We start from the raw sequence: 16,281 nt of genomic DNA on the forward strand, positions 1-16,281 counted from the left end.
TTACCTGTGAAAGTGGACTTCCCACCAAGATTCCAAACTTGCTAAGTATTTATTACCAGTTATTAGATGTACCTATGAATGATTATATTCCTATGTGAATTTGAAGAAAATATATTAATTTTTTTTTCTTTATAGCTTTTGGACTTCTTGGATCAGCATCCCTTTTCGTTTACTCCTCTAATTCAGAGATCACTGGAATTTTCTGTAAGCTATGTGTTTACAGAAGTTGGTGAAGGTGTTACATTTGAACGATTCATTGTCCAGTGCATGAATCTTATTAAGATGATTGTCAAAAATTATGCTTATAAGCCATCCAAAAATTTTGAAGGTAATGCTTTACTGGTAGTTTCATTTTTTTCATTTCCTTATTTTAATCTTAGTGTGAAGTAATTGCTATTTTTATGTAAGTTTTTTGAAGTTCATTTAAGTCTGAAAAATAAACTATTGATGGGACATGAAATAGAGATAAGGATTAGAGCTTTTGGTATATAAATGCCAGCTTTTAAAAGACATACAGTGCATTTAGTAAACTACTGTCTTTTGTAACACAGTAGAACATCAGTTGAAGCCTAGGTCTTTTAAGAATTAAGTATTCAGTAACCGCTATAGCTCATTTGTAGACTGTATTTATTTGTACAATTAAAAGTTTTCTTTTGATCATCTATAAAGTGATTCTAGGCAGGTTAAAGTTGCTTCTAGAATAGGTTGAACTGTTATATTGCAGTTGACCCTTGAACAACGCAGGGGTTAATGAGTGTAACTTAGAGCTGGCCATCCATACTCACTGTTCCTGTGCATCTGGGGATTCAGCCAACCATGTATACTGTAGTTTAGTATTTACTGTTGAAAAATATCTGAGTGTAATTGGACTCACAGAGTTCAGAGGTCAACTCTGTTTGGAATTCATTCATGTGTATGTTTATCACGATGAATGAGAATGCCTTGTAGAAGAGAAAGAGAGACATATAGGTAAGTCACTTCAATATGATGTGATAATATAGGTTGGAAATGGACTAGCCATAGTGGTAAGATAGAAGCAAGACTGATGTGTGTGTGGTATGAATAAAAGCAAGAGCATCTTTGAGATATGCCCATAATACAAATGAAAATTTATATATTGCTATTTAGAAGGTATTCTTAAATGTATTTGTTTCACTATCCAGCATGGGTAGAATGCTTGTCTGTATAATTAACTTGGAAATTTTATTTTTTAGATAGCAGCCCTGCAACTCTGGAAGCTCATAAGATTAAGATGGCATTCTTCACATATCCTACTTTGACAGAGATATGTAGAAGATTAGTCTCTCATTATTTTCTGTTAACTGAAGAAGAACTGACAATGTGGGAAGAAGACCCAGAAGGCTTTAGTAAGTATCAGTTTGTCAGTTTTTGCATGAATTTTTCCTCCCTTTCATCAATAGATATCATTTATTTGATGATAGGTATAATAACATTGTATTTTAATGTAGTGCTTTTGTTCTGAGAATGTAACTTTCAAAAGTTAGTTTATTCTCTCTTTATTAGTCATTAGTACAAATTGAGAAGCAGAAAATGAATGATTTGTTCAACTATATAGAATTTTTTCCAGAAAGATAAAATTTTTTAGAGTTATATAGTTTAAAACAAAAATATAAAATTAATTGTCTTTCTCTGTTATCAGATCACTTTCTCTGTGGTTCATTCTTTATTATTTTTTATTTGTAGATTTTTACTTCAGAAAGTAGTTTGGAGATGAAAATTTCTGAATTGCTGAATTGATTACCTATTTAAGATATTTTAATTTAAAATTAATTTTTAGATGATTAAAATATGTCTATAGGAGATCTTTTTTAAAATATAATTTTATTTTTAAATTTATTTTATTTTTGGTGCGCTTTTCTCTAGTTGCGGTGCGTGGGCTCCTTACTGGGGAGGCTTCTCTTTGTTGTGAAGCGTGGGCTCTAGGGCATACGGACTTCAGTAGTTGTAGCTCCCGGGCTCTAGAGCACAGGCTCAGTAGTTGTGGATCACGTCCTTAGTTGCTCTGCAGCATCCTCCTGGATCGTGGTCCAGGGTTTGAATGCGTTATCTCCTGCTTTTTTGAATGCATATCTCCTGCTTTGGCCAGTGAATTCTTTACCACTGAGCCACCATGGAAGCCCTGTAGGAGGTCTATGTAGTCATACTTTAGTAGTAGGTAGACTGTCAGGGCCTTTGCTACAGAAAATCAAGGAGTTGTGTGTTTGATAAACTACTTGGGTGTGAATAAAGTGTGTGTCATTTATTAGGTTGGTGCAAACATAATTGCAGTTTCTAACCACGAATTTTAAATCATCGTAAGTAGGCTCAAACACACCTTTATTAATCAAAATAGGAACCGTTACAATCAACACATTTTTTGCTTATGAGAAATGTTTGTTTATTCCTGTAACAAAAAAATCCATGCTTTGGGATTTGAAAAACTCCTAAGGAAAGCATGTTCTGCCTCCTGCTGGTTGTGGAAGCATTTTCCTTGCAAAAAGTTGTTGAGATGCTTGAGTAGTGGTGGTTGGTGAGACAGCCATCAGGTAAATATGGCTTCGATGGTCCTCTCAGTTGGTTGTCAACTTCTGATGGCTGGCTCCTCATCTTCAAGACTCTTGTTTCTTTGCAAAATTTCTTGAACCACCAGTACACTCTATGTTCATTAGCAGTTCCTGGGCCAAATGCATTGTTGGTGTTGCGAGTTGTCTCCACTGCTTTATGACCCATTTTGAACTCAAGAAAATCGCTCGGATTTGCTTTTTGTCTAGCATCATTTCCCTAGTGTAAAATAAATATAAACAGCATTCTAAAGGAGATCAGCCCTGGGTGTTCTTTGGAAGGAATGATGCTAAAGCTGAAACTCCAGTACTTTGGCCACCTCATGTGAAGAGTTGACTCATTGGAAAAGACTCTGATGGTGGGAGGGATTGGGGGCAGGAGGAAAAGGGTACGACAGAGGATGAGATGGCTGGATGGCATCACCGACTTGATGGACGTGGGTTTGAGTGAACTCTGAGAGTTGGTGATGGACAGGGAGGCCTGGTGTGCTGCGATTCATGGGGTCGCAAAGAGTTGGACACGACTGAGCAACTGAACTGAACTGAACTGAATAAGTCATTAGCAACAAAACATAGAATTAAAAATGTACATTAAGGTGATGGATAGCATAAGCACGGTTATTTAAGATTGCATTTCAGTATTAGGCAAAGTTCAACAATGGAAAAGCGCAATATACTTTTGCACCAACCTAATACTTCTGCCGTGGTCAGACATGGGCTAGGTTTTAGCCTCTACCCATCCCTTTGACTGGATACCTTTGTGTAGTTTTACACATATATTTCCAATGTTTTTAAAACATCATAAACATTTTTGTAAGACTTACCTTCTTTTTTGTTTAGAAATATTTTAATCCATTTAGAAAATATAATAGTACCCTGTATAATGTATATTTTTGGTTTTTGCTTTTTCTCGTAGCTAAACTCTTATGATTCGTATTGCTTTTTTAATGTAGTAATACCATATTACAATATGAAACACTGAATCCCCAGAGTTTTAAGAGTTCTGGAAATATTTTACTTTAAATATAGAAAATTTATGGATAATGTGACTAATCATTTAAACTCGTAAAACATCACTATTGTATGAAATGTTTCTCAGAATTGAATGACAGTGTATCAGGTAATGTCACAGACTCAGAGAGTGACAAATACTTTGAGCTTTTCTCCATACAGAGTGTGTGTGTGTGTGTGTGTGTGTGTTGTTTTTTGGATGTGGCATGTGGGATCGTAGTTCCCCGACCAGGGATTGAACCCATGCCCCCTGCCTTGGAAGCCTGGGATTTTCACCACTGGACTGCCAAGGAAGTCTTCGTACAGACTTTTTAACGAAAGTGAGAATGCTTGCGGTTACGAGTACTTTGATGTACACAGATGTCATCTGTAACTTATGGTAAAGAGATCTGTGTAAGGCCTTGTGTTCCCAACTGTTTGCTCTGTGTTATTTTATAATAATTTGCAGCTGTATTATATTGATATTACTGAAAATCTTGGTTTTCCAAACTGAGATTTTAGAAACATCATTATTGCATTTGTGGAGAGCATCATTTGTCATATTTTTAATTGCAGCAGCGGAAGAAACAGGGGGAGATTCTTGGAAGTACAGTTTGAGAGTGAGTACTGATTGAAAGAAAAATTGATAGGGAAAAGGGTAATGCTTCTGTAAGTTTCTTTTTTTTTTTTTTGCTTCTGTAACTCTTAGTAGAGAATGATACTATATTGAAGATTTCAAGCATTAAGTCAGGTAGGAAACATATTTATTATTGCAAGAGTCCATATTTGAGAAGAAAGCACCTAATTAAATTATGAACTTGAATCTGAAATTTTTTGTTAAGTTGGAGGTTTGCAAACTGAATTTTCCTTCATTTTACAAATTGGAAATAATTGTCATTGCAGAAATCGGAAACATTTTTGGAAGTTACCATTTTGGCTAGAAACATTTTTTTCCTCCTAAATATTTTAGTAATTATAAAGCTTCTTCTGGTACATTATTTCTCTTACTACTTAGTATGATTCTCAGAGACCAGCCCATTGCTTTCAGTTATAGAATTCTTTTTAAATATACTTTATTGATATGGCTGACATTGAGGAAGGTTTGTCAGATGTGGACTTTGAACTGTTCTTTTTTGAAGACTTTTGTTTATATAATTTGCATTATCTGTTCCATAAACTTCTATAGAACTTAAAAGTTTTATAAAAATTTTTCCTGCTCTAAGTCTTTAAAACTTTCTCTTATGGAAACTGTTAAATATATTGAGAAACAGAATAATATCATGAATTCTTTTACGTCCAACACCTGTTTTATCAGTTATCAATTCGTGGCTAGTCTTGTTTTGTATGAGTACTCCTTCACCGACTTGGATTATTTTGAAGCAAATATCTGAGATGATGTATCATTTCATCTGTACACATTGAAGTATGTACATTTGTAATTGATTTTAAACATAAATCACAATACCTTCAAAATTTAATTGTATTCTATTTTATGAAACAACTAGTGATTTAGTACTTTTAAGAATGAAAATGAGTCATTCTTTTATGTAATTAACATTGTGATTTCTGTTTTTAAAATTTATTTTTAACTGGAGGATAGTTGCTTTACAATGTTATGTTGGTTTTCTGCCATACATTAACATGAATCAGCCATGGGTGTACACATGTCTCCTCCCTCTTGACCCTCCCTCCCACCTCCTACCCCATCCCACCACTGTTGTCACAGAGCACCAGGCTGAGCTCCCTGTGCTGCACAGCAGCTTGCCATTAGCTGTCTATTCTACACATGAGAACATTGTGATTTCTTTTGTACTTTGTGTCTGTTAAAGAAAATACAACTCTGTGGTGAATTGAATTCATTAATTATTGTTGTTACTTATGTCACTGCCAGGAAAAATATAATAATTTTTAACATACTAATTCTTCAGACAGTCGTTTATAGTCCTGAATCTATAAGTAAATGTGGTTCCAGATTGCTTTTTAAATTTAAAGAATTAAGTAAAATGTAAATGGAAAATTTTCCTCTCTGTAGTTTTGCATTTTTGCATGTATAATGCCAAATGATTGAAGTAGTGAAATAACTTTTCCACGTTATGAATGAAATTATTATAATTTTATTTCCCATTGGGTTTATGAAAAACACTAATAAACTTTTTTCAAAAAAACATCAAGAATTGGAAACATATTCAGAGTTTTAAGAATGAGTATTCTTTGTGTAGAATTAATCATTGCAGTATACCATTGTTTTCATTAGAAACTTATTTTTTTCCCAACAGCCATGCACTGAAGTATTATTTATAGATATATTCCATGAATATAATCAGACTCTAACTCCTGTACTTTTAGAAATGATGCAAACACTTCAAGGTGAGGTATATTTTGTGATATTTTGATTTATCTATTAATCAGTATTCAAAAAAATATTTTGAGTTCCTGCTATGATATGTTTCCTAGATCATATATCAGACATGAATTTGAGAAAGACTGAATGTGTGCTTTTCTGAGAGAGTAGCCTTCAAAATAGAAAGTAAGAATGGCAGTTCACAACTGAGATAGGCTTTGGTTGTGGTAGTTAGATTTTGCCCTGGTAAGCATACTAAAACAGTGGGCAGTCATGAATATTGCTTGGGGGAAAGAATCTATGTGGAGCATGTTGTGGGAAGTACTGGGTGAAAAAGTTAAAATAATAAATGTTAGCTTCATGATGGTGGGAGTGGAAAGAATGTAATGGATTTAAGAGAGAATTATGAAGTGAAATGGGTGGCATTTGATCTTTGTACACAAGTAATTAACTATTAAAAGTGATTTGTCATTTCTGACTATTCTGATAGAGTGTAAATTTCAGGGAGGAGGCCTTGAATACATCTTTTTTTCTCACCCTGTTCCCAGTGTCTGGTACACAGAGTCACTGTTTGTTGATTGATTGACTTTTGGCAATTAACTGACACTGCTGGGCAAGGGAATCTTACACAGATTATTTGATTGATTTGGGCAGGAGTTGAATTGTAAGGGATCAAGTGTTGAGTAGGTGGTAATGTAAGGAAATAAAGGTAGGAGGATCTCCTGTAGAGAAGGAGACTCTTGATCTTGTTTGTACCATCAGAGGGTAGCTCACTTTTTAGGCTTTTGTTTTCTCAAAAAACTAATGGAGTGTTCCTGCTTAAATTATAAACCAAGGGAGTAAATGAGCTATCCATCAAGTTTTTTGTGTTCATTTAAAAGATAATGTGAGCATTCATTGTAGTTTCATATAGATTGATTTCTAATGTACAGTTATTTACTAATTTCTTAATGCAACATTATAGATTCTTAAATTTGGTAGTATACTGCTGAAGTTACCTTTTTTGTTGTTGTGTTTAGAACATTATTTCCATTTTCTCCCATCCATTTATTTTTATTAAACCACTTCAGGAAATTGGTTAAGCTAATTAGGTTACCCTCTGGTAAGTTGCTCTATGATGGTAAGGTTTATAGTGATTTCAGAGTTTAGTTATTTTCTTTCTAGTCTGGAGTGATTTACTTATATAGGGCTGTATGCTTAAGAAATCATATTTAACAGCAGAAAAGTGCTTTGATAAACTTGCTAGGAATCTTTCTGTCCTAAAGAAATATGCGTACTGGGTAAAGTAAACTGTGTTCTTTGTGTCTTAACTGTGGTCTTCTCCTGGATAGCCATGCAGGGACTGCCAGCTCTTTATTCTGGTTTCACGTTACATAATGGTTCTCATTTACATTTTTCATTTTGTTGTCAGAATTGTTAATGTATTGTCATAACTTGGCTTATTTTTTATATTTAGGAAAATAAAACTTTTTGTATGAATTGCCTATTCTTGTTCTTTTTTTTTTTTCCTATTGTGGGATTCATCTTTTTATTCTTTTAAAAAATTTTCTCTTATAATCAGGATATAATACAGTTTTACATTTATTTTCCTAGAATGTTGCTTGATGTAACATTTTCCAAATATGTTATAATGGTTTCTAAAGCTGTAGTATGGTTTTACTTCTTGTAACTGTCTTCTCTAATGATGATGATAAAAAAAACTTAAACTTTCTCTTATATATTTAATATCCACAAAATACATTGTAGTTAGCTGAATTGAGAAACTAACAAATTGAGTTTAAGTGTTTTTTAAAAACTAGTTTTAATTTACCCTTGTTGATACTTGTTTTTACAGGTCCCACTAATGTGGAGGATATGAATGCACTATTAATCAAAGATGCTGGTATGTTAAATGAAAATGATTTAGAGACATTTATTTCTTCAGTAGGGTGTGTCTGTTTTGTGGCAGGTGTTATGCTTGGAGAGTTGGGTTACAAGGATATCTAAAATTTAGGAATTATCTGGTGATAGAGAGTGAGCAAACAGTTGATTTTAACATAGTACCAGTTGATTAATGCTAGAATAGATGGTAATCAGGTACAGTTGATTATAACATAATATCAGTTGATTAATGCTAAAATAGATGGTAATCAAGTAGTGCCATGGAAAACTACAAGGTATTAATAGTTTTGGTGTACCCAGGGAGCGTCTCGTAAAGAAGTGCTCTGTGAGGACACAGGATAAGTGAGGGTTAATAAGTGGCGAAGCGTGGTTCCGGATAAAAGCAGTATGGACAGAAGCTTGAAGGGAAGAGGGACAAGCACAGTTAAGTTCTGACTCGGGAGTATTTGATTTAATTGGAACATAGTGTTTAAGGGGTTGTGGTGAGAGAAGAGGCTGGAAAGAGGGTTATCAGGGACCATAGCATAAATTCTTGCATCCATTTGGAAGCGGATGTTATTTTTATAATTTGACATGAATAATTTTAAATGAATGTAACTTTCTCTTTGAAAACACTGAATATTTAAGAAAAAAATAGAGTGATGTAATTTAAATGTTTCTAAAATGTTTGTTTAAATAATTTCCTGGATTAACGTATTTTAGATTTCCCTTTATTAACTTATTACATATTTCAAAGTAGTCTTTAAGACTTATTTTATTACATAAGCACAATTAGCACTTGGCCCAGTATTTGAAATTAATTCTTTTTTTAAAATCTTCTTCTTAGTGTATAATGCTGTTGGATTAGCGGCTTATGAGTTGTTCGACAGTGTTGATTTTGATCAGTGGTTTAAAAACCAACTTCTTCCAGAATTGCAAGTCATTCACAACAGGCAAGTATAAAACCTTGTGTTTGTTATACACTTATCTTACCTTACTCATTTTCTAATGAAGACTAGAAGGTGTTAAAATTGCCTAAAATTAAAAAAAAATCATAGTATGACTTAGCTAATAGTGTCTCATGTAGAAAGGAATAAGACTTGAATCTTATAACTGAAAAATAAGCAAAATCATTTGTTATTTTGTTATTTTACTTCAAATGTGAATTGTGACATGTCTGATGTATTTGATAAGATAGTTTGCAGGATGAAATTTTATGCAGAGATAATGGAAGATAGGGATCTCTGAATTCTAGATGAAGATTATGTACAAAAGGAAGTCAGCTGAGACTTAGCAGAGGCTAGGGCTGATGTCAAAAGGAGCATAAACAAGTAACATCCATGAAAGGTAGCTGTCTGAGGATCACAGAGCATTGGAAGTCTGTGGGGAAAAGAAATTGCAGTGGCACTGTGGCAGAAAGCATTTGGACACACTTGAGGCTTGTATTAAGGTATCTAATTCAGTAGTAAAGGTCAGTCCGACAACTTAGTAAGTAGGACTTTTGCCCAATTTTAATTTTAGGTAATGAATGAGTAAAATGGAAGGGGAAAAAGCATTTCATAATTTGTGTAAATTTTTCTTCATTTAAAATTAGACACTTAAAAATTTTCAAAAGCCTTTTTTGTTTTGAATTGGGAAGTTCTAGTGATTTATTTCTGTAAATGTGGTACTTAGAATGCTTAGTATGTAGTCATAGAACAGTTAACATGGCTACCTTAATACATGAATAGAGAACCATTCATGTATGGATCACTTTATAAATATTTAGAGCAATAGAATTGTGAGCTAGAGATGCTTTAAAGGTAATTTTCACCATTAAGTAGCTATCCTTTCAGTTTTCAGTCAGTCATTCAATCACGAAATGTTTTCAGCACTGGGATTTGCTGTGTCCTTTCGGGACAGTGGTGATTAAAATGTTTTTCAACTCTACCCTCTGGTTGCTAGTGAGCCTTTAATGGAGAGAAAGCCTTCAGTATTGAGACAGATTTGCAGTTTGATTGTCCCTAAATCCTAGAGGCTATTTAGTCTAGACCTGTGCTATCCAGTACAGTAGCTAGTATACATGGTTACTGAGCACTTGAAACATACTCGGTACAAATGAGGAGATGACTTTAATTAACTAAAATTTGAATTTAAAACTAAAGCAGTGTAAAATATATATTGATGACATATTGAAGTGATAATATTTTGAATATATTGCAATAAGTGAAAATGTGAAATTTTCACATGTATCTTTTACTTTAATGTGGGTACTAAAATTTAAAATTGCATATTTGGCTTACATTATGTTTCTTTTGGACAAAACTGGTCTAGACCCGTATTTCTCAAACTTTAATATGCATATGAATCACCTGGTGAACTGGTTAAAATGCAGGTTCTAAGGTTTAGGTCTTGATCAGATTGTGTGATTCTGTCATCCTTCCAGGTAATGATCCTGTGGGTCTGGGACTCAAACTTTGAGGAACAAACTGACCCCCTGCTATTAACTTTGCCTAGAAGTGACTGTCGTCTTAGAATCTGAACCCTTCTGAGCTTCATTCTCTTTGTCTCAAATGTTGAATGTGGTAATTCCAGAGATCTCAGTCCAAAATTGAAGACTGTGTTTCCTTCATTTACTCTATACAAGTCTTGTTTACTTCTACCTCTGTGGCTGTTCAAATTGTCCCTATCCCTTGAAAAGGCATTTTTTAGTTTTCTGCCCCAAATACTATTTATCTTAGTGAAGTGAGTGCAAGTCGCTTAGTCGTGCTGACTCTTTGTGACCCCATGGACTGTAGACTGCCAGGCTCTTCTGTCCATGGGATTCTCCAGGCAAGAATACTGGAGTGTGTTCAGTTCAGTTCAGTTCAGTCGCTCAGTCGTGTCCGACTCTTTGCAACCCAATGAATCGCAGCACAACAGGCCTCCCTGTCCATCACCAACTCCCGGAGTTCACCCAGACTCACGTCCATCGAGTCAGTGATGCGATCCAGCCATCTCATCCTCTATCGTCCCCTTCTCCTCCTGCCCCCAATCCCTTCCAGCATCAGAGTCTTTTCCAATGAGTCAACTCTTTGCATGAGGTGGCCAAAGTACTGGAGTTTCAGCTTTAGCATCATTCCTTCCAAAGAAACCTCAGGGCTGATCTCCTTCAGAATGGACTGGTTGGATCTCCTTGCAGTCCAAGGGACTCTCAAGAGTCTTCTCCAACACCACAGTTCAAAAGCATCAATTCTTTGGCCCTCAGCCTTCTTCACAGTCCAACTCTCACATCCATATATGACCACTGGAAAAACCATAGCCTTGACTAGACGAACCTTTGTTGGCAAAGTAATGTCTCTGCTTTTGAATATGCTATCTAGGTTGGTCATAACTTTCCTTCCAAGGAGTAAGGAAATTACTTTTTAATTACATGGCTGCATTCACCATCTGTAGTGATTTTGGAGCCCAGAAAAATAAAGTCTGACACTGTTTCCACTGGTTCCCCATCTATTTCCCATGAAGTGGCGGGACCGGATGCCATGATATTCGTTTTCTGAATGTTGAGCTTTAAGCCAACTTTTTCACTCTCCACTTTCACTTTCATCAAGAGGCTTTTGAGTTCCTATTCACTTTCTGCCATAAGGGTGGTGTCATCTGCATATCTGAGGTTATTGATATTTCTCCCAGCAATCTTGATTCCAGCTTGTGTTTCTTCCAGTCCAGCATTTCTCATGATGTACTCTGCATATAAGTTAAATAAACAGGGTGACAATATACAGCCTTGACGTACTCCTTTTCCTTTCTGGAACCAGTCTGTTGTTCCATGTCCAGTTCTAACTGTTGCTTCCTGACTTGCATACTGATTTCTCAAGAGGCAGATCAGGTGTTCTGGTATTCCCATCTCTTTCAGAATTTTCCACAGTTTATTGTGATCCACACAGTCAAAGGCTTTGGCATAGTTAATAAAGTAGAAATAGATGTTTTTCTGGAACTCTCTTGCTTTTTCCATGATCCAGCGGATGTTGGCAATTGGTTCCTCTGCCTTTTCTAAAACCAGCTTGAACATCAGGAAGTTCACGGTTCACATATTGCTGAAGCCTGGCTTGGAGAATTTTAAGCATTACTTTACTAGCGTGTGAGATGAGTGCAATTGTGCGGTAGTTTGAGCATTCTTTGGCATTGCCTTTCTTTGGGATTGGAATGAAAACTGACCTTTTCCAGTCCTGTGGCCACTGCTGAGTTTTCCAACTTTACTGGCATATTGAGTGCAACACTTTCACAGCATCATCTTTCAGGATTTGGAATAGCTTAACTGAAATTCCATCACTTCCCCTAGCTTTGTTCGTAGTGATGCTTTCTAAGGTCCACTTGACTTCACATTCCAGGATGTCTGGCTCTAGGTTAGTGATCACACCATCGTGATTATCTGGGTCGTGAAGATCTTTTTTGTACAGTTCTTCTGTGTATTCTTGCCATCTCTTCTTAATATCTTCTTCTTTTGTTAGGTCCATACCATTTCTGTCCTTTTTCGAGCTCATCTTTGCATGAAATGTTCCTTTGGTATCTCTGATTTTCTTGAAGAGATCCCTAGTCTTTCCCATTCTGTTGTTTTCCTCTATTTCTTTGCATTGATCACTGAAGAAGGCTTTCTTATCTCTTCTTGCTATTCTTTGGAACTCTGCATTCAGATGTTTATATCTTTCCTTTTCTCCTTTGCTTTTCACTTCTTTTCACAGCTATTTGTAAGGCCTCCCCAGACAGGCATTTTGCTTTTTTGCATTTCTTTTCCATGGGGATGGTCTTGATCCCTGTGTCCTGTACAGTGTCAGGAACCTCATTCCATAGCTCATCAGGCACTCTATCTATCAGATCTAGGCCCTTAAATCTATTTCTCACTTCCACTGTATAATCATAAGGGATTTGATTTAGGTCATACCTGAATGGTCTAGTGGTTTTCCCTACTTTCTTCAATTTAAGTCTGAATTTGGCAATAAGGAGTTCATGGTCTGAGCCACAGTCAGCTCCTGGTCTTGTTTTTGCTGACTGTATAGAGCTTCTCCATCTTTGGCTGCAAAGAATATAATCAATCTGATTTCGGTGTTGGCCATCTGGTGATGTCCATGTATAGAGTCTTCTCTTGTGTTGTTGGAAAAGGGTGTTTGTTATGACTAGTGCAAAACTCTATTAGTCTTTGCCCTGCTTCATTCTGTATTCCAAGGCCAAATTTGCCTGTTACTGCAGGTGTTTCTTGACTTCCTACTTTTGCATTCCAGTCCCCTATAATGAAAAGGACATCTTTTTTGGGTGTTAGTTCTAAAAGGTCTTATAGGTCTTCATAGAACCGTTCAACTTCAGCTTTTCAGCGTTACTGGTTGGGGCATAGACTTGGATTACTGTGATATTGAATGGTTTGCCTTGGAAACGAACAGAGATCATTCTGTCGTTTTTGAGATTGCATCCAAGTACTACATTTCGGACTCTTTTGTTGACCATGATGGCCACTCCATTTCTTCTGAGGGATTCCTGCCCGCAGTAGTAGATATAATGGTTATCTGAGTTAAATTCACCCATTCCAGTCCATTTCAGTTCGCTGATTCCTAGAATGTCGACATTCACTCTTGCCATCTCTTGTTTGACCACTTCCAATTTGCCTTGATTCATGGACCTGACATTCCAGGTTCCTGTTCCCTTCTCCAGCGGATCTTCCCAACCCAGGAATCGAATCCAGGTCTCCTGCATTGCAGGCAGATTTTTTACCGTTTGAGCCACCAGGAAACGCTGTTCAAATTCCATCTCCCTCTGCCTGCTCTTCTCTCTCATGTTTTTGCGATCCTAGTCTAAAGTTTTGTGGTCTTTAATTCTTTTAGATATGTTAAACATATTGAGAGCAGGAAATGTACTTTTTATTGGAACTTTAATGAGTAATTCTTTATATGTATTTAATAATCTTAAAATATTGTAATTTTCTAAAAGGTGTGTTATATTCCGTAGTTTACTACATTGTCACCCAGAAATATCATCTTGCCACTAAATAAGTATAATACCGAGAGTTTGTGTCTACAGTTCTTGGACACAGGTGGTTTTTCCCTTTGCCTAAAGAACCTTCATTTTCTTTAGCAAAGATGGCCATAGAGATACAAGTGTATGTACATGTTACTGTAAATGTCAAGTCTAGAAATTTCTCACAGTGTTTTCAAAATACTCTTTGTGAGATGAACAGAATTGGGATTAGAAAATTGAGTACCAGAGTTCCTTTATTTTTATTATTATCATTACTTTTTAATAGCCTCTCCTGCCTCAGGGTTTGGGACATCAGCTGCTTACACCCATTAAGATGAACTCTTTTTGGTTACTTGAGGAATAGAAGTGAACTTGGCTTTTATGTATATATCTATGTTGTAATTACTTAATACAAAATAATCAGATTTATAATATGTCTGCTAAGAATTTTCAGTTTTTTAGATCAGAACTTTGTTGTTAATATTTGTACTGCGGTACATGTAAAAGTAGCTTTTAGATTTTTGTATAAAATGTGTATTGCCTTCTTACTACATTTTAGATTTAAATGATGAAATATGCTTAGTGACATAGGCTTCTTAAAGTATCTAACGTTTTGATTGCATGGTTCCCATCTAGGTATAAGCCATTGCGACGCAGGGTGATTTGGCTCATCGGTCAGTGGATTTCTGTGAGATTCAAGTCTGACTTAAGACCCATGTTATATGAAGCGATATGTAACTTGCTTCAGGATCAAGACTTAGTGGTATGTTGCTTACATGTCTTAAAAGAGTTCTTTATAAGTTTAACATATGTCAAAGTTCAAATTCAGAAATGGTTTATATCTTTCTTTAGGATGTTGGCAGTCTTTCAATGCTGTAGTTATTCCTTGGTGAGAAGTTTGATTTGAGGGAAGAAAATCTTTTTAATGCCATTTGTCCTTCTGATCACTAGTCAATGAAAAAAAATTTGACCAAAGTCTACTAACCTGTAATTATTTATAATTTTTTAGTATGAATAAAAGAAGGCAGTTTTCTTTAAAAAAAAAATCCCTTTTAGCTTAAATATCCTTTTTCTTATTCACGATAGAATTTGTAATTTTTACGTTTGAGCTAACACCATAATCTGTTTTATCCTTACTGTTGATTCTTTTTTTGTCTCTCAGTTTTGAGAAGTTTTTTTTTTTAGTTTTGTTTTAGACTTTGAAATTGTTTCTTTTAGGACTTTTTCTTCATGTGTAGCATTTCACATAATATTCTTGATTTTGTGTTACTGAAAACTTGATAATGACTTCTTCATTGCTTTGTTCCACTTTAGTAGGTTTGTTGCTTTATTTTATGTTGATTACTCAAAGAGCTTTTTTTTTTTAAAAGAGGTTTTCCCTCAGTGCTTTATTTTATGCCTCAGTGAGAATATATTCATGACTTATTGTACTTTGTCTTGTACTTAGATTTGACTCCAGCATAGTCTTTAAAAAGTGAATCTGGTTGTCTTTTTCCGAGTTTCAAATTATTTTTAGGTAAAATTAAATGATTTTTACCCCCCAAATTATGATAAGATCATATTTAATCATTTCTCAGTATTCCACCTTAAAAAAATTTTTTTAAACCTACCTGATTACTCTGTCTTCCAGCAAAGGTTTGGGTCATTTTTCTCATTTTCACATGTGTACATGATAATATAAACTATTTTTAGTGTTCAACAAAAGAAAACATAATTAGGGAAATTACAAAATTAAGAAAACATCATAATTGCAGAAGCATGATGCATTCTAAAAGCAAATAGAACTGATCTTTTGATTTTCTGCTTAAATGTTACTTACTTTGTATAAATAATTGAGAACTTACTCTAAATATCATTCTATAATTATTAAATAGTTTAAGGAACCCCTGCTTAAACAAGGGAATCTAGTTTTATTTTATCCTGTTTAAATTCTTAGAAGTTTATTGATAATATCTAAGCTTTTCCTAAGAATATTGTTTGCTGGAATTAATTTACTTTTGTAAATAGAATAAATTCTATTTATTTAGAATAAAGCATTTATAAGATTTTAAGTTTTGTTTTCCTTCTTGGAAATATTATTTGCTATTCTGTCAGTGGTGTCAGAGAGAACACATTAAATGCTTTATGTGAAAGTGTTACAAAAGATATAAATTTCAGGTAAATTTTCTTTGGAAAAGAGAAATTTCTTGGATTTTTTTTTTCTTTCTTTAATGAGTCTTCTGGGAAAGAAATGAAGAGAAAAATGAGTCATTTTGGTCAGCACTTTAAAAGTGGAACATTAATTCTATCCCATTAACAAACATTATTGGGTAAAAGGGTTTCATGACAAGTTAAGTTTGGAAAACACTGAACTACATATTCAAATAATCCTCTTTCCTGTAGCATCAATCAGAACATTAAAAATGTACATTGATTGTGTTGTGACTATCTAAGATAACAAATACATTAATATCCAAGGAATGCACTTTGAGGAAATGCTATTGCAGATACAGCTTTTGCCCCTTTGCTGTACGTCTTTTGGTGGCTATGTCTCATTTGTTATAACTTCTTGAGAAAACAGTGTTTTGT

General features: G+C 34.7%; 1 protein-coding gene across 1 annotated transcript in view; it reads left to right on the forward strand.

The window, feature by feature from the left end:
• IPO11 (importin 11) overlaps positions 1–16,281 on the forward strand; it is a 209,483-nt gene that overhangs the window by 59,251 nt on the left and 133,951 nt on the right. The window contains exons 10-16 of the mRNA XM_010845507.1: positions 136–328; positions 1,215–1,367; positions 4,128–4,171; positions 5,828–5,918; positions 7,727–7,774; positions 8,600–8,705; positions 14,350–14,476. Of these exons, the coding sequence (XP_010843809.1) occupies positions 136–328; positions 1,215–1,367; positions 4,128–4,171; positions 5,828–5,918; positions 7,727–7,774; positions 8,600–8,705; positions 14,350–14,476 (762 nt within the window). The remainder of the gene's footprint in view (positions 1–135; positions 329–1,214; positions 1,368–4,127; positions 4,172–5,827; positions 5,919–7,726; positions 7,775–8,599; positions 8,706–14,349; positions 14,477–16,281) is intronic.

This window comes from Bison bison, unplaced genomic scaffold (assembly GCF_000754665.1).
Source record: "Bison bison bison isolate TAMUID 2011002044 unplaced genomic scaffold, Bison_UMD1.0 scf7180017864218, whole genome shotgun sequence".
In the NCBI taxonomy this organism is placed as follows: domain Eukaryota; kingdom Metazoa; phylum Chordata; class Mammalia; order Artiodactyla; family Bovidae; genus Bison; species Bison bison.